General features: G+C 52.7%; 1 protein-coding gene across 18 annotated transcripts in view; it reads right to left on the reverse strand.

The window, feature by feature from the left end:
- The window catches only part of LOC146398935 (uncharacterized), a 115,211-nt gene that overhangs the window by 20,292 nt on the left and 70,864 nt on the right, over window positions 1-24,055 (reverse strand). For 9 of the 18 annotated variants that reach the window (XM_084980850.1, XM_084980845.1, XM_084980842.1 and 6 more), the window contains 16 exons: window positions 22,181-22,231; window positions 21,774-21,821; window positions 19,990-20,210; window positions 19,241-19,265; window positions 16,141-16,191; window positions 15,734-15,781; window positions 13,950-14,170; window positions 13,201-13,225; window positions 10,101-10,151; window positions 9,694-9,741; window positions 7,910-8,130; window positions 7,161-7,185; window positions 4,061-4,111; window positions 3,654-3,701; window positions 1,870-2,090; window positions 1,121-1,145 (listed from right to left, as the gene is read on the reverse strand). In XM_084980850.1, coding sequence (XP_084836976.1) covers window positions 1,121-1,145; window positions 1,870-2,090; window positions 3,654-3,701; window positions 4,061-4,111; window positions 7,161-7,185; window positions 7,910-8,130; window positions 9,694-9,741; window positions 10,101-10,151; window positions 13,201-13,225; window positions 13,950-14,170; window positions 15,734-15,781; window positions 16,141-16,191; window positions 19,241-19,265; window positions 19,990-20,210; window positions 21,774-21,821; window positions 22,181-22,231 — 1,380 coding nt within the window. The remainder of the gene's footprint in view (window positions 1-1,120; window positions 1,146-1,869; window positions 2,091-3,653; window positions 3,702-4,060; window positions 4,112-7,160; window positions 7,186-7,909; window positions 8,131-9,693; window positions 9,742-10,100; window positions 10,152-13,200; window positions 13,226-13,949; window positions 14,171-15,733; window positions 15,782-16,140; window positions 16,192-19,240; window positions 19,266-19,989; window positions 20,211-21,773; window positions 21,822-22,180; window positions 22,232-24,055) is intronic. The other 9 variants (XM_084980852.1, XM_084980853.1, XM_084980851.1 and 6 more) reach the window with 1 other exon arrangement.

A 24,055-nucleotide genomic window follows, 5' to 3' on the forward strand; every position in this document is an offset into this window, starting at 1 on the left:
ACAGAAACAGAGCCCCAGTGTCCACGGGCACACAGACTGAGAAAGACAACGGGGTGGATACAGACCATAGCAAGGTATTCCGTTGTCACAGAAGAAGGAAACCCTACCCATTGCAGCAATGCACAGAGAACTCCAGGACATTATTGACTGATTCACTTTTGGGCTTGAGGGCTGCCCCCGCAGCAGATGGAAATTCCCAGGCGAGGCGGCAAATCAGAGCTGTGGCCACCGGCCGACACCACAGCCACAGCCAAGCTGGATACCAGCCGCGTCTGGGACCTCTGCCGCAGCTCACCGCAATGCGGGATTCTTCACCCACTGAGCAAGGCCAAGGGTCGAACCCGTGTCCTCATAGGTACTGGTCAGGTTCATGAGCTCTGAGCCTCAACAGGAACTCGCTGGAGGACATCACTTCAAGTGAAGCCAGTCAGACACAGAAGGACAAAGACTCTCTGATGTCATGCACATGAGGTGTCTGAAAGACCACTCCTGAGCAGAGGCTGGAAGGGTGGCTGCCCCGAGTGGGCAGGAGGTGCGGGGGGAGCACAGCGTTCACAACACTCCTCGGGACACTTACAACCTCAAGAGGCTCGAGTTCATGGCACATGTTTGAAACAACAGCATGAAAGTCTGCACCAAGCAGAGGGGGAAGAAAAGAGGAAACGAAAGACCAACAGAGGAAGGAAAGCCTTTTCCCCAAACCTTGCTCCCAGCGGGTGCAGGGAGAATGAGGGAATGGACAGTTAGCCTGCGGTCATCATGAGACTGTTCAACGAGAAACTGGACAGCTATGTGGTGCTAAGGCACAAGTGACTCCCCACAAAACACACCCACTCACACTGGTTCACAATCACACCAACAGGCCCTCACACGCACACCCCCCCAATGTTCCCGGACACCTACCCCCACCATACAAAGAGCCTCCTTTCCTCCAGGGACCCGAGGACTTGGGATGGCCCTTTTGTGGGAAGTCAGTCTCTTTCACCCCATCCTTCACCCCCTTTCCCAGGAGGAACCCAGAATCAGGGTGTCTCTGCAACCAAAGGGGCAGGAAAGCACCCCCCGCCCTTCCTCAACACCTGGACTTCTCCTCAGCAGAGCCGGGTTCCAGAATACTTACGGCTTTCATCGTCCATCCCGTCCACCTGTGATGAGAGAAAAGAAAACACTGTGAGTGTCACAGCATCCTCTGCACTGTGGCCACAGGTCTTCCTGTGGTTGCGGACCGCAGGCACACAGACAGAAGGCAGAGTTGAGTCTGTTTCCCCAAAAGAAGACAGCAAAGACACCTGTGGAAAAGGCACCAGCTTTTCATGGAAGACCTCCCAAGTCCACGTTCATTTAAAAAACATTCAGGCTTCTTTGGAGTTCCCGTCGTGGCGCAGTGGTTAACGAATCCGACCAGGAACCATGAGGTTGCGGGTTCGATCCCTGGCCTTGCTCAGTGGGTTAAGGATCCGGCATTGCCGTGAGCTGAGGTGTAGGTTGCAGACGTTGCTCGGATCCCGCGTTGCTGTGGCTCTGGCGCAGGCCGGTGGCTACAGCTCTGGTTTGACCCTGAGCCTGGGAACCTCCATATGCCACAGGAGTGGCCCTAGAAAAGGCAAAAAGACAACAAAACAAAACATTCAGGCTTCTTCAAAGACAAATGCTCCCTATGTACACTTGGGAACTGATGTGGTCCCTTTTGCCAATGCCCCTTGGAAGGAGTTATTGGTTGGTACCAAACTTTGACTCAACATTCCTCCACAGAGGAATGTGCATATATCCTCTATAATGGACTTGCTCAGATTTCCTTTTCTGAAGTAGGCACATCCAAGAAGAAAGGAGGCACCTTTTTAAATCTCCGATCAAGAAAGGTGAGCTTACCTTGGGGGCAAGCTGGTCTTCCTGCTCAACCAGGTCGCTGGCTGGGGACTCCTCGTCATTTTCAAGGGATGGGCCTGCCTCCTCCTCTGCCTCGTCAATGCAGGCAGCCTCCTCCTGCACCTTCTCAGTTCCCGGCCCCACCTCCTCCTCATTTGCCCCAGCCAGGGCCTCTTCCTCCGTCTTCTCACTCCCGCCGGCCTCCACAACATCATCGAGGGTTGCTAGGGGGACACACAGTCACTGTCAGCAAGGCGGTGGTGCTGCTCGGGAGGTACTCTGGGCACCTCACCTGACTGGACATGGGCTGAGAGTCAAGGGGTGGGGGTGGGATGAAGCACGGATGGAGCTTCTCTTGGCCCATCCTCCCGGGTAAACGTTTTGAAGGACGGCAGAGAGCACCTTGAAAGACCTGAGAAAGGGAGCCTCTGCCTCTCTTGCTAAAGGGAACCTCTCCGTGGCATATTCTCCATCTGAGAAATGGCCAACACGAGCATGCAGGCTCTGCTGCCATGACAGAGTCTCGTGAATCCTCCTGCCCATTTTCCTCTCCAGCCACATTCCTCCATCTTCTGAAATGGCAGGAGATCATTTCAGCTTCCCTACTCTTCCCACAGGGTGCTCCTGTGTTCACACGCCATCCTCTGGGATGTTTCGCCTCTTTTCTTTTCTTAGATACATAATGCTTCTCTTTGGAATACTTTGGCAATAGGAAACTCACGGGGAGAGCAGGCCTTCCCAATGCTATGTACTTTGCACCACTGTCCATAACAACTTTTCTCATCATAACTCATAGGACCTCTGCACCCATTCAGGAATGACTCCCCCTTCAGCCCTGCTGCCAGGTCTTGGCCATTTCTACTTTCCATCTCTGACACTCTGCCGAGTCTGGTTACCGCCTATATGTTGAGTTGCACGATATTTCCTTCTCTGTGCTGCCTGATTTCTCTATTTTTTTTTTCTATTGATACTTGTTGCTTTTTAGGGCCACACACATGCCATATGGAGGTTCCCAGGCTAGGGGTCTAATAGGAGCCGTAGCTGCCATTTTATGTCAGAGCCACAGCAAGGCAGGATCCCAGCTGCATCTGCCACCTACACCACAGCTCACGGCATTACTGGATCCTTAACTCACTGAGTGAGGCCAGCGATCGAACCCGCAATCTCATGGTTCCTAGTTGGATTCCTTAACCACTGGAACTCCAAGTATGCCTCCTTTAACTCATCCAACTCTGCGAACATCCCTTCCCTCAGGACACACCGTGAGGACACAATAGGACAGGGAGGCCAGAAATCCCAAACATGCAGAGCCAGAGAGCTGCCTTCTCACCCACCACCTGACACTCACTCGACCAACTTGGTCTCCAGGGTCAAGGTGCCACCACTTCAGGTGCCACCACTTCAGGTCCCTCAAGGCCAATAAAGGAAACCAAGTCAACAGCTCTTGTGCACTGGGCCCTCACGGTGCCAATCACAAAGCAAACTTGCACAACGGGCAGAGACCAAAGCAGGAAGGAGCAGCTTTGGGAGGGAAAATCGATTCTCCCTCTCAAAGAAAAGGAGAGAGGAATACAAACACAGCACAACAAAGACCAGGGACCCAAGTCTTCTTCATGGTATCCATTTCACAGGGGAAAACACCACAGCAGAGTGCCACTCATTAGGCCACCCACCCACCCACCCGCCAAGTCCTATCCCCCACTTCCTCCCTCTCCCGGCAGCAGGCGGAACCCAGGTGCTCCCAGGAACCCTCTCCCACTGGATCCCAGCTGCGTGCTCTTCCCTACCTGCAGCCTCCTCATCCTGGCGGCTGCTCAGGCTCTCCACCACTGAGTCTGTAGAAACACACCATCAGGGGAATCAAGGAGTTAGAAAGAGTGGCCCTCCCGTTTCTCCGGCTTCCCTGAGGTGACTACGGGTACAGAGCATCACCCTGGTTTTTCCTCCAGGTGCCCAGACCTTCCCTCTGCTCCATGGACTGAGACCCTTCCACACAAGGTGAGCACAGATGCCAACATTCAGGCATCTCCTATCTGCTCCCTCTCCTTATTAAAGTAGGCGGTGAACAGCTTTACATCAATTTCTTTCTGTTTTTAAGTTTCAGACTCACCTGCCCCACACTCCAAGCAGCAGGCGTCACCCAAGTGTCCCGGGATCCCTCTCCCATTGGCTCCTACCTGAGAGCTGTTCTTACCTGTATCACTTTCATCATGGTTGCTGTCACTCAGACTCTCCATGAAACATACTGCAGAGACACAGACATAAGGAATCAAGGTGTTAGAGCCTGTCCCCCACACGTATCCCCTACTTAGGGTTGTTTGCGGCCACACAGCACCACCCTGGCTTGTCCTCCGTGTGCTCAGAACTTCCCTCTGCTCTACGGCCTCAGAAGCTTCCATAAAACATTGGCCACAGTGGCAAACCTTCAGAGATCGTGGGCTGCTGAGGGATGGAGCCTTACACATCTCCCTTCTACGAGTCCATCTGGAGGCCTCAGCTCCAGGGTGACACACCTGAAATTCCAGCTGCATGGACACACTTGTGTGGTGGCCCCTGGGAGTGAACCATAGGCTGCTTTATTCTGTTCACTGCAAGAGGCAGACCTAACTACTGACTGAACTCAATTAAGCAGAAATGGCTCCTTCTGGCCAGTGGCTGGCACACTGTGGACAGCAGCTCTACAGAAGCACTGAGGAGAAAGGGACCACTGCCCGTGAGGTTCACCTCCAAAACATATATAAAGAAAACTCACACACCTCCACAACAACAACAGCAAAGAAACCACCCAGGAGTTCCCGTCAGGGCACAGCGGAAACGAATCCGACTAGGAACCACGAGCTTGCGGGGTTGATCCCTGGCCTCGCTGAGGGGGGTTAAGGATCCAGCGTTGCCGAGAGCTCTGGTGTCGGTCGCAGATACGGGTGGAGAAAAGGCTCCCCCGCCCCAGCATTGCCGATGCGAACGTACACTGGTACAACCACTATGGAAGACACCATGGAGGGTCCTGCGAAAACTGAACACAGCAGGGCATGCGACCTAGCAAGCCGAGCACCCTGGGAAATATCAGGACAAATGTATCCAGGAAAAAGACATATGCCCCTCTATGTTTATGGCAGCACTGTTCACAACAGCCAAGACAGGGAAGCCACCTCATGTCCACAGACAGATGAATGGCTCATGACGATGTGGTCCACATAGATGATGGAATTCACGACTCAGCCAGAAAATCGAAGAAGAAACCAATGCCACTCAAAACAATAGGGATGGATCGGGAGATTCTCGTGCAAAGTGAAGTACGTGACAAAGAGAAAGACGGATACCACCTGATCTCACTTAGAGGTGGAATCTAAAGCACGGCACAAAGGAACCTGTCCACAGAACCCACGGATGCAGAGAACAGACTTGTGGTTGTGAAGGGCACGGACTGGGAGTTTGGGGGCAGTTGATGCCAACTACGGCATTGAGAATGGAGAGACAACAAGGTCCTCCTGTTGCAGCACACGGAGAACGAGATCCAATCTCCTGTAATCGACCTGATCTCAGACGGCAATAATATCAAAAAAGGAACATACGTTAATGGACACACACGACTGGGGAACGTTGCTCCACAGCAGAGAGTGAAACAACACTGTACCTCCATTAAAATAGAAACAAACAGAAAGGACAGTGGCTAACAATCCACTGAATGGAAAGACAACCTACAGAAGAGGATATTTGTAAATCTTGTATTTGAAACAGGGGCTCATATTTGGAATATATGGGAAACAACTACAAATCAATTGAATCAAAAGGCAAATACCTCAGTTGTAGATGAGTGGAAGCCTGGGAGAGACCCACCGTCCAAGAAGACCACAGAGAGCAGCACACAGAGGGCATGTTTCCCAAAGTCGCCTATCACAATGGAAAGGCAAAGCAAAGGCACCACGAGGTATCACCTCCCACCTGGTAGGACACGGAGTGTTTTCAAACCTGAACAGATGTTTGGGAAGATGTGACTGCCTGGGACTTCTGGACACTGTAGCAGGGAATGTCAACGGGGCCAGCCAGGACGGGAAACACCACGGCAGGACCCTGCAATCCCACTGCTGCATGGACATGTAAAGGAAGATCCATCAGTGTCGGGTAAAGAGACCTGCCATCCCAGGATCACGGCAGCGCCATACACAAGAGCCCAACAGAAACAGAGCCCCAGTGTCCACGGGCACACAGACTGAGAAAGACAACGGGGTGGATACAGACCATAGCAAGGTATTCCGTTGTCACAGAAGAAGGAAACCCTACCCATTGCAGCAATGCACAGAGAACTCCAGGACATTATTGACTGATTCACTTTTGGGCTTGAGGGCTGCCCCCGCAGCAGATGGAAATTCCCAGGCGAGGCGGCAAATCAGAGCTGTGGCCACCGGCCGACACCACAGCCACAGCCAAGCTGGATACCAGCCGCGTCTGGGACCTCTGCCGCAGCTCACCGCAATGCGGGATTCTTCACCCACTGAGCAAGGCCAAGGGTCGAACCCGTGTCCTCATAGGTACTGGTCAGGTTCATGAGCTCTGAGCCTCAACAGGAACTCGCTGGAGGACATCACTTCAAGTGAAGCCAGTCAGACACAGAAGGACAAAGACTCTCTGATGTCATGCACATGAGGTGTCTGAAAGACCACTCCTGAGCAGAGGCTGGAAGGGTGGCTGCCCCGAGTGGGCAGGAGGTGCGGGGGGAGCACAGCGTTCACAACACTCCTCGGGACACTTACAACCTCAAGAGGCTCGAGTTCATGGCACATGTTTGAAACAACAGCATGAAAGTCTGCACCAAGCAGAGGGGGAAGAAAAGAGGAAACGAAAGACCAACAGAGGAAGGAAAGCCTTTTCCCCAAACCTTGCTCCCAGCGGGTGCAGGGAGAATGAGGGAATGGACAGTTAGCCTGCGGTCATCATGAGACTGTTCAACGAGAAACTGGACAGCTATGTGGTGCTAAGGCACAAGTGACTCCCCACAAAACACACCCACTCACACTGGTTCACAATCACACCAACAGGCCCTCACACGCACACCCCCCCAATGTTCCCGGACACCTACCCCCACCATACAAAGAGCCTCCTTTCCTCCAGGGACCCGAGGACTTGGGATGGCCCTTTTGTGGGAAGTCAGTCTCTTTCACCCCATCCTTCACCCCCTTTCCCAGGAGGAACCCAGAATCAGGGTGTCTCTGCAACCAAAGGGGCAGGAAAGCACCCCCCGCCCTTCCTCAACACCTGGACTTCTCCTCAGCAGAGCCGGGTTCCAGAATACTTACGGCTTTCATCGTCCATCCCGTCCACCTGTGATGAGAGAAAAGAAAACACTGTGAGTGTCACAGCATCCTCTGCACTGTGGCCACAGGTCTTCCTGTGGTTGCGGACCGCAGGCACACAGACAGAAGGCAGAGTTGAGTCTGTTTCCCCAAAAGAAGACAGCAAAGACACCTGTGGAAAAGGCACCAGCTTTTCATGGAAGACCTCCCAAGTCCACGTTCATTTAAAAAACATTCAGGCTTCTTTGGAGTTCCCGTCGTGGCGCAGTGGTTAACGAATCCGACCAGGAACCATGAGGTTGCGGGTTCGATCCCTGGCCTTGCTCAGTGGGTTAAGGATCCGGCATTGCCGTGAGCTGAGGTGTAGGTTGCAGACGTTGCTCGGATCCCGCGTTGCTGTGGCTCTGGCGCAGGCCGGTGGCTACAGCTCTGGTTTGACCCTGAGCCTGGGAACCTCCATATGCCACAGGAGTGGCCCTAGAAAAGGCAAAAAGACAACAAAACAAAACATTCAGGCTTCTTCAAAGACAAATGCTCCCTATGTACACTTGGGAACTGATGTGGTCCCTTTTGCCAATGCCCCTTGGAAGGAGTTATTGGTTGGTACCAAACTTTGACTCAACATTCCTCCACAGAGGAATGTGCATATATCCTCTATAATGGACTTGCTCAGATTTCCTTTTCTGAAGTAGGCACATCCAAGAAGAAAGGAGGCACCTTTTTAAATCTCCGATCAAGAAAGGTGAGCTTACCTTGGGGGCAAGCTGGTCTTCCTGCTCAACCAGGTCGCTGGCTGGGGACTCCTCGTCATTTTCAAGGGATGGGCCTGCCTCCTCCTCTGCCTCGTCAATGCAGGCAGCCTCCTCCTGCACCTTCTCAGTTCCCGGCCCCACCTCCTCCTCATTTGCCCCAGCCAGGGCCTCTTCCTCCGTCTTCTCACTCCCGCCGGCCTCCACAACATCATCGAGGGTTGCTAGGGGGACACACAGTCACTGTCAGCAAGGCGGTGGTGCTGCTCGGGAGGTACTCTGGGCACCTCACCTGACTGGACATGGGCTGAGAGTCAAGGGGTGGGGGTGGGATGAAGCACGGATGGAGCTTCTCTTGGCCCATCCTCCCGGGTAAACGTTTTGAAGGACGGCAGAGAGCACCTTGAAAGACCTGAGAAAGGGAGCCTCTGCCTCTCTTGCTAAAGGGAACCTCTCCGTGGCATATTCTCCATCTGAGAAATGGCCAACACGAGCATGCAGGCTCTGCTGCCATGACAGAGTCTCGTGAATCCTCCTGCCCATTTTCCTCTCCAGCCACATTCCTCCATCTTCTGAAATGGCAGGAGATCATTTCAGCTTCCCTACTCTTCCCACAGGGTGCTCCTGTGTTCACACGCCATCCTCTGGGATGTTTCGCCTCTTTTCTTTTCTTAGATACATAATGCTTCTCTTTGGAATACTTTGGCAATAGGAAACTCACGGGGAGAGCAGGCCTTCCCAATGCTATGTACTTTGCACCACTGTCCATAACAACTTTTCTCATCATAACTCATAGGACCTCTGCACCCATTCAGGAATGACTCCCCCTTCAGCCCTGCTGCCAGGTCTTGGCCATTTCTACTTTCCATCTCTGACACTCTGCCGAGTCTGGTTACCGCCTATATGTTGAGTTGCACGATATTTCCTTCTCTGTGCTGCCTGATTTCTCTATTTTTTTTTTCTATTGATACTTGTTGCTTTTTAGGGCCACACACATGCCATATGGAGGTTCCCAGGCTAGGGGTCTAATAGGAGCCGTAGCTGCCATTTTATGTCAGAGCCACAGCAAGGCAGGATCCCAGCTGCATCTGCCACCTACACCACAGCTCACGGCATTACTGGATCCTTAACTCACTGAGTGAGGCCAGCGATCGAACCCGCAATCTCATGGTTCCTAGTTGGATTCCTTAACCACTGGAACTCCAAGTATGCCTCCTTTAACTCATCCAACTCTGCGAACATCCCTTCCCTCAGGACACACCGTGAGGACACAATAGGACAGGGAGGCCAGAAATCCCAAACATGCAGAGCCAGAGAGCTGCCTTCTCACCCACCACCTGACACTCACTCGACCAACTTGGTCTCCAGGGTCAAGGTGCCACCACTTCAGGTGCCACCACTTCAGGTCCCTCAAGGCCAATAAAGGAAACCAAGTCAACAGCTCTTGTGCACTGGGCCCTCACGGTGCCAATCACAAAGCAAACTTGCACAACGGGCAGAGACCAAAGCAGGAAGGAGCAGCTTTGGGAGGGAAAATCGATTCTCCCTCTCAAAGAAAAGGAGAGAGGAATACAAACACAGCACAACAAAGACCAGGGACCCAAGTCTTCTTCGTGGTATCCATTTCACAGGGGAAAACACCACAGCAGAGTGCCACTCATTAGGCCACCCACCCACCCACCCGCCAAGTCCTATCCCCCACTTCCTCCCTCTCCCGGCAGCAGGCGGAACCCAGGTGCTCCCAGGAACCCTCTCCCACTGGATCCCAGCTGCGTGCTCTTCCCTACCTGCAGCCTCCTCATCCTGGCGGCTGCTCAGGCTCTCCACCACTGAGTCTGTAGAAACACACCATCAGGGGAATCAAGGAGTTAGAAAGAGTGGCCCTCCCGTTTCTCCGGCTTCCCTGAGGTGACTACGGGTACAGAGCATCACCCTGGTTTTTCCTCCAGGTGCCCAGACCCTCCCTCTGCTCCATGGACTGAGACCCTTCCACACAAGGTGAGCACAGATGCCAACATTCAGGCATCTCATATCTGCTCCCTCTCCTTATTAAAGTAGGCGGTGAACAGCTTTACATCAATTTCTTTCTGTTTTTAAGTTTCAGACTCACCTGCCCCACACTCCAAGCAGCAGGCGTCACCCAAGTGTCCCGGGATCCCTCTCCCATTGGCTCCTACCTGAGAGCTGTTCTTACCTGTATCACTTTCATCATGGTTGCTGTCACTCAGACTCTCCATGAAACATACTGCAGAGACACAGACATAAGGAATCAAGGTGTTAGAGCCTGTCCCCCACACGTATCCCCTACTTAGGGTTGTTTGCGGCCACACAGCACCACCCTGGCTTGTCCTCCGTGTGCTCAGAACTTCCCTCTGCTCTACGGCCTCAGAAGCTTCCATAAAACATTGGCCACAGTGGCAAACCTTCAGAGATCGTGGGCTGCTGAGGGATGGAGCCTTACACATCTCCCTTCTACGAGTCCATCTGGAGGCCTCAGCTCCAGGGTGACACACCTGAAATTCCAGCTGCATGGACACACTTGTGTGGTGGCCCCTGGGAGTGAACCATAGGCTGCTTTATTCTGTTCACTGCAAGAGGCAGACCTAACTACTGACTGAACTCAATTAAGCAGAAATGGCTCCTTCTGGCCAGTGGCTGGCACACTGTGGACAGCAGCTCTACAGAAGCACTGAGGAGAAAGGGACCACTGCCCGTGAGGTTCACCTCCAAAACATATATAAAGAAAACTCATACACCTCCACAACAACAACAGCAAAGAAACCACCCAGGAGTTCCCGTCAGGGCACAGCGGAAACGAATCCGACTAGGAACCACGAGCTTGCGGGGTTGATCCCTGGCCTCGCTGAGGGGGGTTAAGGATCCAGCGTTGCCGAGAGCTCTGGTGTCGGTCGCAGATACGGGTGGAGAAAAGGCTCCCCCGCCCCAGCATTGCCGATGCGAACGTACACTGGTACAACCACTATGGAAGACACCATGGAGGGTCCTGCGAAAACTGAACACAGCAGGGCATGCGACCTAGCAAGCCGAGCACCCTGGGAAATATCAGGACAAATGTATCCAGGAAAAAGACATATGCCCCTCTATGTTTATGGCAGCACTGTTCACAACAGCCAAGACAGGGAAGCCACCTCATGTCCACAGACAGATGAATGGCTCATGACGATGTGGTCCACATAGATGATGGAATTCACGACTCAGCCAGAAAATCGAAGAAGAAACCAATGCCACTCAAAACAATAGGGATGGATCGGGAGATTCTCGTGCAAAGTGAAGTACGTGACAAAGAGAAAGACGGATACCACCTGATCTCACTTAGAGGTGGAATCTAAAGCACGGCACAAAGGAACCTGTCCACAGAACCCACGGATGCAGAGAACAGACTTGTGGTTGTGAAGGGCACGGACTGGGAGTTTGGGGGCAGTTGATGCCAACTACGGCATTGAGAATGGAGAGACAACAAGGTCCTCCTGTTGCAGCACACGGAGAACGAGATCCAATCTCCTGTAATCGACCTGATCTCAGACGGCAATAATATCAAAAAAGGAACATACGTTAATGGACACACACGACTGGGGAACGTTGCTCCACAGCAGAGAGTGAAACAACACTGTACCTCCATTAAAATAGAAACAAACAGAAAGGACAGTGTCTAACAATCCACTGAATGGAAAGACAACCTACAGAAGAGGATATTTGTAAATCTTGTATTTGAAACAGGGGCTCATATTTGGAATATATGGGAAACAACTACAAATCAATTGAATCAAAAGGCAAATACCTCAGTTGTAGATGAGTGGAAGCCTGGGAGAGACCCACCGTCCAAGAAGACCACAGAGAGCAGCACACAGAGGGCATGTTTCCCAAAGTCGCCTATCACAATGGAAAGGCAAAGCAAAGGCACCACGAGGTATCACCTCCCACCTGGTAGGACACGGAGTGTTTTCAAACCTGAACAGATGTTTGGGAAGATGTGACTGCCTGGGACTTCTGGACACTGTAGCAGGGAATGTCAACGGGGCCAGCCAGGACGGGAAACACCACGGCAGGACCCTGCAATCCCACTGCTGCATGGACATGTAAAGGAAGATCCATCAGTGTCGGGTAAAGAGACCTGCCATCCCAGGATCACGGCAGCGCCATACACAAGAGCCCAACAGAAACAGAGCCCCAGTGTCCACGGGCACACAGACTGAGAAAGACAACGGGGTGGATACAGACCATAGCAAGGTATTCCGTTGTCACAGAAGAAGGAAACCCTACCCATTGCAGCAATGCACAGAGAACTCCAGGACATTATTGACTGATTCACTTTTGGGCTTGAGGGCTGCCCCCGCAGCAGATGGAAATTCCCAGGCGAGGCGGCAAATCAGAGCTGTGGCCACCGGCCGACACCACAGCCACAGCCAAGCTGGATACCAGCCGCGTCTGGGACCTCTGCCGCAGCTCACCGCAATGCGGGATTCTTCACCCACTGAGCAAGGCCAAGGGTCGAACCCGTGTCCTCATAGGTACTGGTCAGGTTCATGAGCTCTGAGCCTCAACAGGAACTCGCTGGAGGACATCACTTCAAGTGAAGCCAGTCAGACACAGAAGGACAAAGACTCTCTGATGTCATGCACATGAGGTGTCTGAAAGACCACTCCTGAGCAGAGGCTGGAAGGGTGGCTGCCCCGAGTGGGCAGGAGGTGCGGGGGGAGCACAGCGTTCACAACACTCCTCGGGACACTTACAACCTCAAGAGGCTCGAGTTCATGGCACATGTTTGAAACAACAGCATGAAAGTCTGCACCAAGCAGAGGGGGAAGAAAAGAGGAAACGAAAGACCAACAGAGGAAGGAAAGCCTTTTCCCCAAACCTTGCTCCCAGCGGGTGCAGGGAGAATGAGGGAATGGACAGTTAGCCTGCGGTCATCATGAGACTGTTCAACGAGAAACTGGACAGCTATGTGGTGCTAAGGCACAAGTGACTCCCCACAAAACACACCCACTCACACTGGTTCACAATCACACCAACAGGCCCTCACACGCACACCCCCCCAATGTTCCCGGACACCTACCCCCACCATACAAAGAGCCTCCTTTCCTCCAGGGACCCGAGGACTTGGGATGGCCCTTTTGTGGGAAGTCAGTCTCTTTCACCCCATCCTTCACCCCCTTTCCCAGGAGGAACCCAGAATCAGGGTGTCTCTGCAACCAAAGGGGCAGGAAAGCACCCCCCGCCCTTCCTCAACACCTGGACTTCTCCTCAGCAGAGCCGGGTTCCAGAATACTTACGGCTTTCATCGTCCATCCCGTCCACCTGTGATGAGAGAAAAGAAAACACTGTGAGTGTCACAGCATCCTCTGCACTGTGGCCACAGGTCTTCCTGTGGTTGCGGACCGCAGGCACACAGACAGAAGGCAGAGTTGAGTCTGTTTCCCCAAAAGAAGACAGCAAAGACACCTGTGGAAAAGGCACCAGCTTTTCATGGAAGACCTCCCAAGTCCACGTTCATTTAAAAAACATTCAGGCTTCTTTGGAGTTCCCGTCGTGGCGCAGTGGTTAACGAATCCGACCAGGAACCATGAGGTTGCGGGTTCGATCCCTGGCCTTGCTCAGTGGGTTAAGGATCCGGCATTGCCGTGAGCTGAGGTGTAGGTTGCAGACGTTGCTCGGATCCCGCGTTGCTGTGGCTCTGGCGCAGGCCGGTGGCTACAGCTCTGGTTTGACCCTGAGCCTGGGAACCTCCATATGCCACAGGAGTGGCCCTAGAAAAGGCAAAAAGACAACAAAACAAAACATTCAGGCTTCTTCAAAGACAAATGCTCCCTATGTACACTTGGGAACTGATGTGGTCCCTTTTGCCAATGCCCCTTGGAAGGAGTTATTGGTTGGTACCAAACTTTGACTCAACATTCCTCCACAGAGGAATGTGCATATATCCTCTATAATGGACTTGCTCAGATTTCCTTTTCTGAAGTAGGCACATCCAAGAAGAAAGGAGGCACCTTTTTAAATCTCCGATCAAGAAAGGTGAGCTTACCTTGGGGGCAAGCTGGTCTTCCTGCTCAACCAGGTCGCTGGCTGGGGACTCCTCGTCATTTTCAAGGGATGGGCCTGCCTCCTCCTCTGCCTCGTCAATGCAGGCAGCCTCCTCCTGCACCTTCTCAGTTCCCGGCCCCACCTCCTCCTCATTTGCCCCAGCCAGGGCCTCTTCCTCCGTCTTCTCACTCCCGCCGGCCTCCACAACATCATCGAGGGTTGCTAGGGGGACACACAGTCACTGTCAGCAAGGCGGTGGTGCTGCTCGGGAGGTACTCTGGGCACCTCACCTGACTGGACATGGGCTGAGAGTCAAGGGGTGGGGGTGGGATGAAGCACGGATGGAGCTTCTCTTGGCCCATCCTCCCGGGTAAACGTTTTGAAGGACGGCAGAGAGCACCTTGAAAGACCTGAGAAAGGGAGCCTCTGCCTCTCTTGCTAAAGGGAACCTCTCCGTGGCATATTCTCCATCTGAGAAATGGCCAACACGAGCATGCAGGCTCTGCTGCCATGACAGAGTCTCGTGAATCCTCCTGCCCATTTTCCTCTCCAGCCACATTCCTCCATCTTCTGAAATGGCAGGAGATCATTTCAGCTTCCCTACTCTTCCCACAGGGTGCTCCTGTGTTCACACGCCATCCTCTGGGATGTTTCGCCTCTTTTCTTTTCTTAGATACATAATGCTTCTCTTTGGAATACTTTGGCAATAGGAAACTCACGGGGAGAGCAGGCCTTCCCAATGCTATGTACTTTGCACCACTGTCCATAACAACTTTTCTCATCATAACTCATAGGACCTCTGCACCCATTCAGGAATGACTCCCCCTTCAGCCCTGCTGCCAGGTCTTGGCCATTTCTACTTTCCATCTCTGACACTCTGCCGAGTCTGGTTACCGCCTATATGTTGAGTTGCACGATATTTCCTTCTCTGTGCTGCCTGATTTCTCTATTTTTTTTTTCTATTGATACTTGTTGCTTTTTAGGGCCACACACATGCCATATGGAGGTTCCCAGGCTAGGGGTCTAATAGGAGCCGTAGCTGCCATTTTATGTCAGAGCCACAGCAAGGCAGGATCCCAGCTGCATCTGCCACCTACACCACAGCTCACGGCATTACTGGATCCTTAACTCACTGAGTGAGGCCAGCGATCGAACCCGCAATCTCATGGTTCCTAGTTGGATTCCTTAACCACTGGAACTCCAAGTATGCCTCCTTTAACTCATCCAACTCTGCGAACATCCCTTCCCTCAGGACACACCGTGAGGACACAATAGGACAGGGAGGCCAGAAATCCCAAACATGCAGAGCCAGAGAGCTGCCTTCTCACCCACCACCTGACACTCACTCGACCAACTTGGTCTCCAGGGTCAAGGTGCCACCACTTCAGGTGCCACCACTTCAGGTCCCTCAAGGCCAATAAAGGAAACCAAGTCAACAGCTCTTGTGCACTGGGCCCTCACGGTGCCAATCACAAAGCAAACTTGCACAACGGGCAGAGACCAAAGCAGGAAGGAGCAGCTTTGGGAGGGAAAATCGATTCTCCCTCTCAAAGAAAAGGAGAGAGGAATACAAACACAGCACAACAAAGACCAGGGACCCAAGTCTTCTTCGTGGTATCCATTTCACAGGGGAAAACACCACAGCAGAGTGCCACTCATTAGGCCACCCACCCACCCACCCGCCAAGTCCTATCCCCCACTTCCTCCCTCTCCCGGCAGCAGGCGGAACCCAGGTGCTCCCAGGAACCCTCTCCCACTGGATCCCAGCTGCGTGCTCTTCCCTACCTGCAGCCTCCTCATCCTGGCGGCTGCTCAGGCTCTCCACCACTGAGTCTGTAGAAACACACCATCAGGGGAATCAAGGAGTTAGAAAGAGTGGCCCTCCCGTTTCTCCGGCTTCCCTGAGGTGACTACGGGTACAGAGCATCACCCTGGTTTTTCCTCCAGGTGCCCAGACCTTCCCTCTGCTCCATGGACTGAGACCCTTCCACACAAGGTGAGCACAGATGCCAACATTCAGGCATCTCATATCTGCTCCCTCTCCTTATTAAAGTAGGCGGTGAACAGCTTTACATCAATTTCTTTCTGTTTTTAAGTTTCAGACTCACCTGCCCCACACTCCAAGCAGCAGGCGTCACCCAAGTGTCCCGGGATCCCTCTCCCATTGGCTCCTACCTGAGAGCTGTTCTTACCTGTATCACTTTCATCATGGTTGCTGTCACTCAGACTCTCCATGAAACATACTGCAGAGACACAGACATAAGGAATCAAGGTGTTAGAGCCTGTCCCCCACACGTATCCCCTACTTAGGGTTGTTTGCGGCCACACAGCACCACCCTGGCTTGTCCTCCGTGTGCTCAGAACTTCCCTCTGCTCTACGGCCTCAGAAGCTTCCATAAAACATTGGCCACAGTGGCAAACCTTCAGAGATCGTGGGCTGCTGAGGGATGGAGCCTTACACATCTCCCTTCTACGAGTCCATCTGGAGGCCTCAGCTCCAGGGTGACACACCTGAAATTCCAGCTGCATGGACACACTTGTGTGGTGGCCCCTGGGAGTGAACCATAGGCTGCTTTATTCTGTTCACTGCAAGAGGCAGACCTAACTACTGACTGAACTCAATTAAGCAGAAATGGCTCCTTCTGGCCAGTGGCTGGCACACTGTGGACAGCAGCTCTACAGAAGCACTGAGGAGAAAGGGACCACTGCCCGTGAGGTTCACCTCCAAAACATATATAAAGAAAACTCACACACCTCCACAACAACAACAGCAAAGAAACCACCCAGGAGTTCCCGTCAGGGCACAGCGGAAACGAATCCGACTAGGAACCACGAGCTTGCGGGGTTGATCCCTGGCCTCGCTGAGGGGGGTTAAGGATCCAGCGTTGCCGAGAGCTCTGGTGTCGGTCGCAGATACGGGTGGAGAAAAGGCTCCCCCGCCCCAGCATTGCCGATGCGAACGTACACTGGTACAACCACTATGGAAGACACCATGGAGGGTCCTGCGAAAACTGAACACAGCAGGGCATGCGACCTAGCAAGCCGAGCACCCTGGGAAATATCAGGACAAATGTATCCAGGAAAAAGACATATGCCCCTCTATGTTTATGGCAGCACTGTTCACAACAGCCAAGACAGGGAAGCCACCTCATGTCCACAGACAGATGAATGGCTCATGACGATGTGGTCCACATAGATGATGGAATTCACGACTCAGCCAGAAAATCGAAGAAGAAACCAATGCCACTCAAAACAATAGGGATGGATCGGGAGATTCTCGTGCAAAGTGAAGTACGTGACAAAGAGAAAGACGGATACCACCTGATCTCACTTAGAGGTGGAATCTAAAGCACGGCACAAAGGAACCTGTCCACAGAACCCACGGATGCAGAGAACAGACTTGTGGTTGTGAAGGGCACGGACTGGGAGTTTGGGGGCAGTTGATGCCAACTACGGCATTGAGAATGGAGAGACAACAAGGTCCTCCTGTTGCAGCACACGGAGAACGAGATCCAATCTCCTGTAATCGACCTGATCTCAGACGGCAATAATATCAAAAAAGGAACATACGTTAATGGACACACACGACTGGGGAACGTTGCTCCACAGCAGAGAGTGAAACAACACTGTACCTCCATTAAAATAGAAACAAACAGAAAGGACAGTGTCTAACAATCCACTGAATGGAAAGACAACCTACAGAAGAGGATATTTGTAAATCTTGTATTTGAAACAGGGGCTCATATTTGGAATATATGGGAAACAACTACAAATCAATTGAATCAAAAGGCAAATACCTCAGTTGTAGATGAGTGGAAGCCTGGGAGAGACCCACCGTCCAAGAAGACCACAGAGAGCAGCACACAGAGGGCATGTTTCCCAAAGTCGCCTATCACAATGGAAAGGCAAAGCAAAGGCACCACGAGGTATCACCTCCCACCTGGTAGGACACGGAGTGTTTTCAAACCTGAACAGATGTTTGGGAAGATGTGACTGCCTGGGACTTCTGGACACTGTAGCAGGGAATGTCAACGGGGCCAGCCAGGACGGGAAACACCACGGCAGGACCCTGCAATCCCACTGCTGCATGGACATGTAAAGGAAGATCCATCAGTGTCGGGTAAAGAGACCTGCCATCCCAGGATCACGGCAGCGCCATACACAAGAGCCCAACAGAAACAGAGCCCCAGTGTCCACGGGCACACAGACTGAGAAAGACAACGGGGTGGATACAGACCATAGCAAGGTATTCCGTTGTCACAGAAGAAGGAAACCCTACCCATTGCAGCAATGCACAGAGAACTCCAGGACATTATTGACTGATTCACTTTTGGGCTTGAGGGCTGCCCCCGCAGCAGATGGAAATTCCCAGGCGAGGCGGCAAATCAGAGCTGTGGCCACCGGCCGACACCACAGCCACAGCCAAGCTGGATACCAGCCGCGTCTGGGACCTCTGCCGCAGCTCACCGCAATGCGGGATTCTTCACCCACTGAGCAAGGCCAAGGGTCGAACCCGTGTCCTCATAGGTACTGGTCAGGTTCATGAGCTCTGAGCCTCAACAGGAACTCGCTGGAGGACATCACTTCAAGTGAAGCCAGTCAGACACAGAAGGACAAAGACTCTCTGATGTCATGCACATGAGGTGTCTGAAAGACCACTCCTGAGCAGAGGCTGGAAGGGTGGCTGCCCCGAGTGGGCAGGAGGTGCGGGGGGAGCACAGCGTTCACAACACTCCTCGGGACACTTACAACCTCAAGAGGCTCGAGTTCATGGCACATGTTTGAAACAACAGCATGAAAGTCTGCACCAAGCAGAGGGGGAAGAAAAGAGGAAACGAAAGACCAACAGAGGAAGGAAAGCCTTTTCCCCAAACCTTGCTCCCAGCGGGTGCAGGGAGAATGAGGGAATGGACAGTTAGCCTGCGGTCATCATGAGACTGTTCAACGAGAAACTGGACAGCTATGTGGTGCTAAGGCACAAGTGACTCCCCACAAAACACACCCACTCACACTGGTTCACAATCACACCAACAGGCCCTCACACGCACACCCCCCCAATGTTCCCGGACACCTACCCCCACCATACAAAGAGCCTCCTTTCCTCCAGGGACCCGAGGACTTGGGATGGCCCTTTTGTGGGAAGTCAGTCTCTTTCACCCCATCCTTCACCCCCTTTCCCAGGAGGAACCCAGAATCAGGGTGTCTCTGCAACCAAAGGGGCAGGAAAGCACCCCCCGCCCTTCCTCAACACCTGGACTTCTCCTCAGCAGAGCCGGGTTCCAGAATACTTACGGCTTTCATCGTCCATCCCGTCCACCTGTGATGAGAGAAAAGAAAACACTGTGAGTGTCACAGCATCCTCTGCACTGTGGCCACAGGTCTTCCTGTGGTTGCGGACCGCAGGCACACAGACAGAAGGCAGAGTTGAGTCTGTTTCCCCAAAAGAAGACAGCAAAGACACCTGTGGAAAAGGCACCAGCTTTTCATGGAAGACCTCCCAAGTCCACGTTCATTTAAAAAACATTCAGGCTTCTTTGGAGTTCCCGTCGTGGCGCAGTGGTTAACGAATCCGACCAGGAACCATGAGGTTGCGGGTTCGATCCCTGGCCTTGCTCAGTGGGTTAAGGATCCGGCATTGCCGTGAGCTGAGGTGTAGGTTGCAGACGTTGCTCGGATCCCGCGTTGCTGTGGCTCTGGCGCAGGCCGGTGGCTACAGCTCTGGTTTGACCCTGAGCCTGGGAACCTCCATATGCCACAGGAGTGGCCCTAGAAAAGGCAAAAAGACAACAAAACAAAACATTCAGGCTTCTTCAAAGACAAATGCTCCCTATGTACACTTGGGAACTGATGTGGTCCCTTTTGCCAATGCCCCTTGGAAGGAGTTATTGGTTGGTACCAAACTTTGACTCAACATTCCTCCACAGAGGAATGTGCATATATCCTCTATAATGGACTTGCTCAGATTTCCTTTTCTGAAGTAGGCACATCCAAGAAGAAAGGAGGCACCTTTTTAAATCTCCGATCAAGAAAGGTGAGCTTACCTTGGGGGCAAGCTGGTCTTCCTGCTCAACCAGGTCGCTGGCTGGGGACTCCTCGTCATTTTCAAGGGATGGGCCTGCCTCCTCCTCTGCCTCGTCAATGCAGGCAGCCTCCTCCTGCACCTTCTCAGTTCCCGGCCCCACCTCCTCCTCATTTGCCCCAGCCAGGGCCTCTTCCTCCGTCTTCTCACTCCCGCCGGCCTCCACAACATCATCGAGGGTTGCTAGGGGGACACACAGTCACTGTCAGCAAGGCGGTGGTGCTGCTCGGGAGGTACTCTGGGCACCTCACCTGACTGGACATGGGCTGAGAGTCAAGGGGTGGGGGTGGGATGAAGCACGGATGGAGCTTCTCTTGGCCCATCCTCCCGGGTAAACGTTTTGAAGGACGGCAGAGAGCACCTTGAAAGACCTGAGAAAGGGAGCCTCTGCCTCTCTTGCTAAAGGGAACCTCTCCGTGGCATATTCTCCATCTGAGAAATGGCCAACACGAGCATGCAGGCTCTGCTGCCATGACAGAGTCTCGTGAATCCTCCTGCCCATTTTCCTCTCCAGCCACATTCCTCCATCTTCTGAAATGGCAGGAGATCATTTCAGCTTCCCTACTCTTCCCACAGGGTGCTCCTGTGTTCACACGCCATCCTCTGGGATGTTTCGCCTCTTTTCTTTTCTTAGATACATAATGCTTCTCTTTGGAATACTTTGGCAATAGGAAACTCACGGGGAGAGCAGGCCTTCCCAATGCTATGTACTTTGCACCACTGTCCATAACAACTTTTCTCATCATAACTCATAGGACCTCTGCACCCATTCAGGAATGACTCCCCCTTCAGCCCTGCTGCCAGGTCTTGGCCATTTCTACTTTCCATCTCTGACACTCTGCCGAGTCTGGTTACCGCCTATATGTTGAGTTGCACGATATTTCCTTCTCTGTGCTGCCTGATTTCTCTATTTTTTTTTTCTATTGATACTTGTTGCTTTTTAGGGCCACACACATGCCATATGGAGGTTCCCAGGCTAGGGGTCTAATAGGAGCCGTAGCTGCCATTTTATGTCAGAGCCACAGCAAGGCAGGATCCCAGCTGCATCTGCCACCTACACCACAGCTCACGGCATTACTGGATCCTTAACTCACTGAGTGAGGCCAGCGATCGAACCCGCAATCTCATGGTTCCTAGTTGGATTCCTTAACCACTGGAACTCCAAGTATGCCTCCTTTAACTCATCCAACTCTGCGAACATCCCTTCCCTCAGGACACACCGTGAGGACACAATAGGACAGGGAGGCCAGAAATCCCAAACATGCAGAGCCAGAGAGCTGCCTTCTCACCCACCACCTGACACTCACTCGACCAACTTGGTCTCCAGGGTCAAGGTGCCACCACTTCAGGTGCCACCACTTCAGGTCCCTCAAGGCCAATAAAGGAAACCAAGTCAACAGCTCTTGTGCACTGGGCCCTCACGGTGCCAATCACAAAGCAAACTTGCACAACGGGCAGAGACCAAAGCAGGAAGGAGCAGCTTTGGGAGGGAAAATCGATTCTCCCTCTCAAAGAAAAGGAGAGAGGAATACAAACACAGCACAACAAAGACCAGGGACCCAAGTCTTCTTCGTGGTATCCATTTCACAGGGGAAAACACCACAGCAGAGTGCCACTCATTAGGCCACCCACCCACCCACCCGCCAAGTCCTATCCCCCACTTCCTCCCTCTCCCGGCAGCAGGCGGAACCCAGGTGCTCCCAGGAACCCTCTCCCACTGGATCCCAGCTGCGTGCTCTTCCCTACCTGCAGCCTCCTCATCCTGGCGGCTGCTCAGGCTCTCCACCACTGAGTCTGTAGAAACACACCATCAGGGGAATCAAGGAGTTAGAAAGAGTGGCCCTCCCGTTTCTCCGGCTTCCCTGAGGTGACTACGGGTACAGAGCATCACCCTGGTTTTTCCTCCAGGTGCCCAGACCTTCCCTCTGCTCCATGGACTGAGACCCTTCCACACAAGGTGAGCACAGATGCCAACATTCAGGCATCTCCTATCTGCTCCCTCTCCTTATTAAAGTAGGCGGTGAACAGCTTTACATCAATTTCTTTCTGTTTTTAAGTTTCAGACTCACCTGCCCCACACTCCAAGCAGCAGGCGTCACCCAAGTGTCCCGGGATCCCTCTCCCATTGGCTCCTACCTGAGAGCTGTTCTTACCTGTATCACTTTCATCATGGTTGCTGTCACTCAGACTCTCCATGAAACATACTGCAGAGACACAGACATAAGGAATCAAGGTGTTAGAGCCTGTCCCCCACACGTATCCCCTACTTAGGGTTGTTTGCGGCCACACAGCACCACCCTGGCTTGTCCTCCGTGTGCTCAGAACTTCCCTCTGCTCTACGGCCTCAGAAGCTTCCATAAAACATTGGCCACAGTGGCAAACCTTCAGAGATCGTGGGCTGCTGAGGGATGGAGCCTTACACATCTCCCTTCTACGAGTCCATCTGGAGGCCTCAGCTCCAGGGTGACACACCTGAAATTCCAGCTGCATGGACACACTTGTGTGGTGGCCCCTGGGAGTGAACCATAGGCTGCTTTATTCTGTTCACTGCAAGAGGCAGACCTAACTACTGACTGAACTCAATTAAGCAGAAATGGCTCCTTCTGGCCAGTGGCTGGCACACTGTGGACAGCAGCTCTACAGAAGCACTGAGGAGAAAGGGACCACTGCCCGTGAGGTTCACCTCCAAAACATATATAAAGAAAACTCACACACCTCCACAACAACAACAGCAAAGAAACCACCCAGGAGTTCCCGTCAGGGCACAGCGGAAACGAATCCGACTAGGAACCACGAGCTTGCGGGGTTGATCCCTGGCCTCGCTGAGGGGGGTTAAGGATCCAGCGTTGCCGAGAGCTCTGGTGTCGGTCGCAGATACGGGTGGAGAAAAGGCTCCCCCGCCCCAGCATTGCCGATGCGAACGTACACTGGTACAACCACTATGGAAGACACCATGGAGGGTCCTGCGAAAACTGAACACAGCAGGGCATGCGACCTAGCAAGCCGAGCACCCTGGGAAATATCAGGACAAATGTATCCAGGAAAAAGACATATGCCCCTCTATGTTTATGGCAGCACTGTTCACAACAGCCAAGACAGGGAAGCCACCTCATGTCCACAGACAGATGAATGGCTCATGACGATGTGGTCCACATAGATGATGGAATTCACGACTCAGCCAGAAAATCGAAGAAGAAACCAATGCCACTCAAAACAATAGGGATGGATCGGGAGATTCTCGTGCAAAGTGAAGTACGTGACAAAGAGAAAGACGGATACCACCTGATCTCACTTAGAGGTGGAATCTAAAGCACGGCACAAAGGAACCTGTCCACAGAACCCACGGATGCAGAGAACAGACTTGTGGTTGTGAAGGGCACGGACTGGGAGTTTGGGGGCAGTTGATGCCAACTACGGCATTGAGAATGGAGAGACAACAAGGTCCTCCTGTTGCAGCACACGGAGAACGAGATCCAATCTCCTGTAATCGACCTGATCTCAGACGGCAATAATATCAAAAAAGGAACATACGTTAATGGACACACACGACTGGGGAACGTTGCTCCACAGCAGAGAGTGAAACAACACTGTACCTCCATTAAAATAGAAACAAACAGAAAGGACAGTGGCTAACAATCCACTGAATGGAAAGACAACCTACAGAAGAGGATATTTGTAAATCTTGTATTTGAAACAGGGGCTCATATTTGGAATATATGGGAAACAACTACAAATCAATTGAATCAAAAGGCAAATACCTCAGTTGTAGATGAGTGGAAGCCTGGGAGAGACCCACCGTCCAAGAAGACCACAGAGAGCAGCACACAGAGGGCATGTTTCCCAAAGTCGCCTATCACAATGGAAAGGCAAAGCAAAGGCACCACGAGGTATCACCTCCCACCTGGTAGGACACGGAGTGTTTTCAAACCTGAACAGATGTTTGGGAAGATGTGACTGCCTGGGACTTCTGGACACTGTAGCAGGGAATGTCAACGGGGCCAGCCAGGACGGGAAACACCACGGCAGGA

Source organism: Sus scrofa, chromosome 10, assembly GCF_054392235.1.
Source record: "Sus scrofa isolate SSC_HxYL_T2T_F1_AM1 chromosome 10, Sscrofa_HxYL_maternal_Yorkshire_Landrace_v2.0, whole genome shotgun sequence".
NCBI lineage: Eukaryota > Metazoa > Chordata > Mammalia > Artiodactyla > Suidae > Sus > Sus scrofa.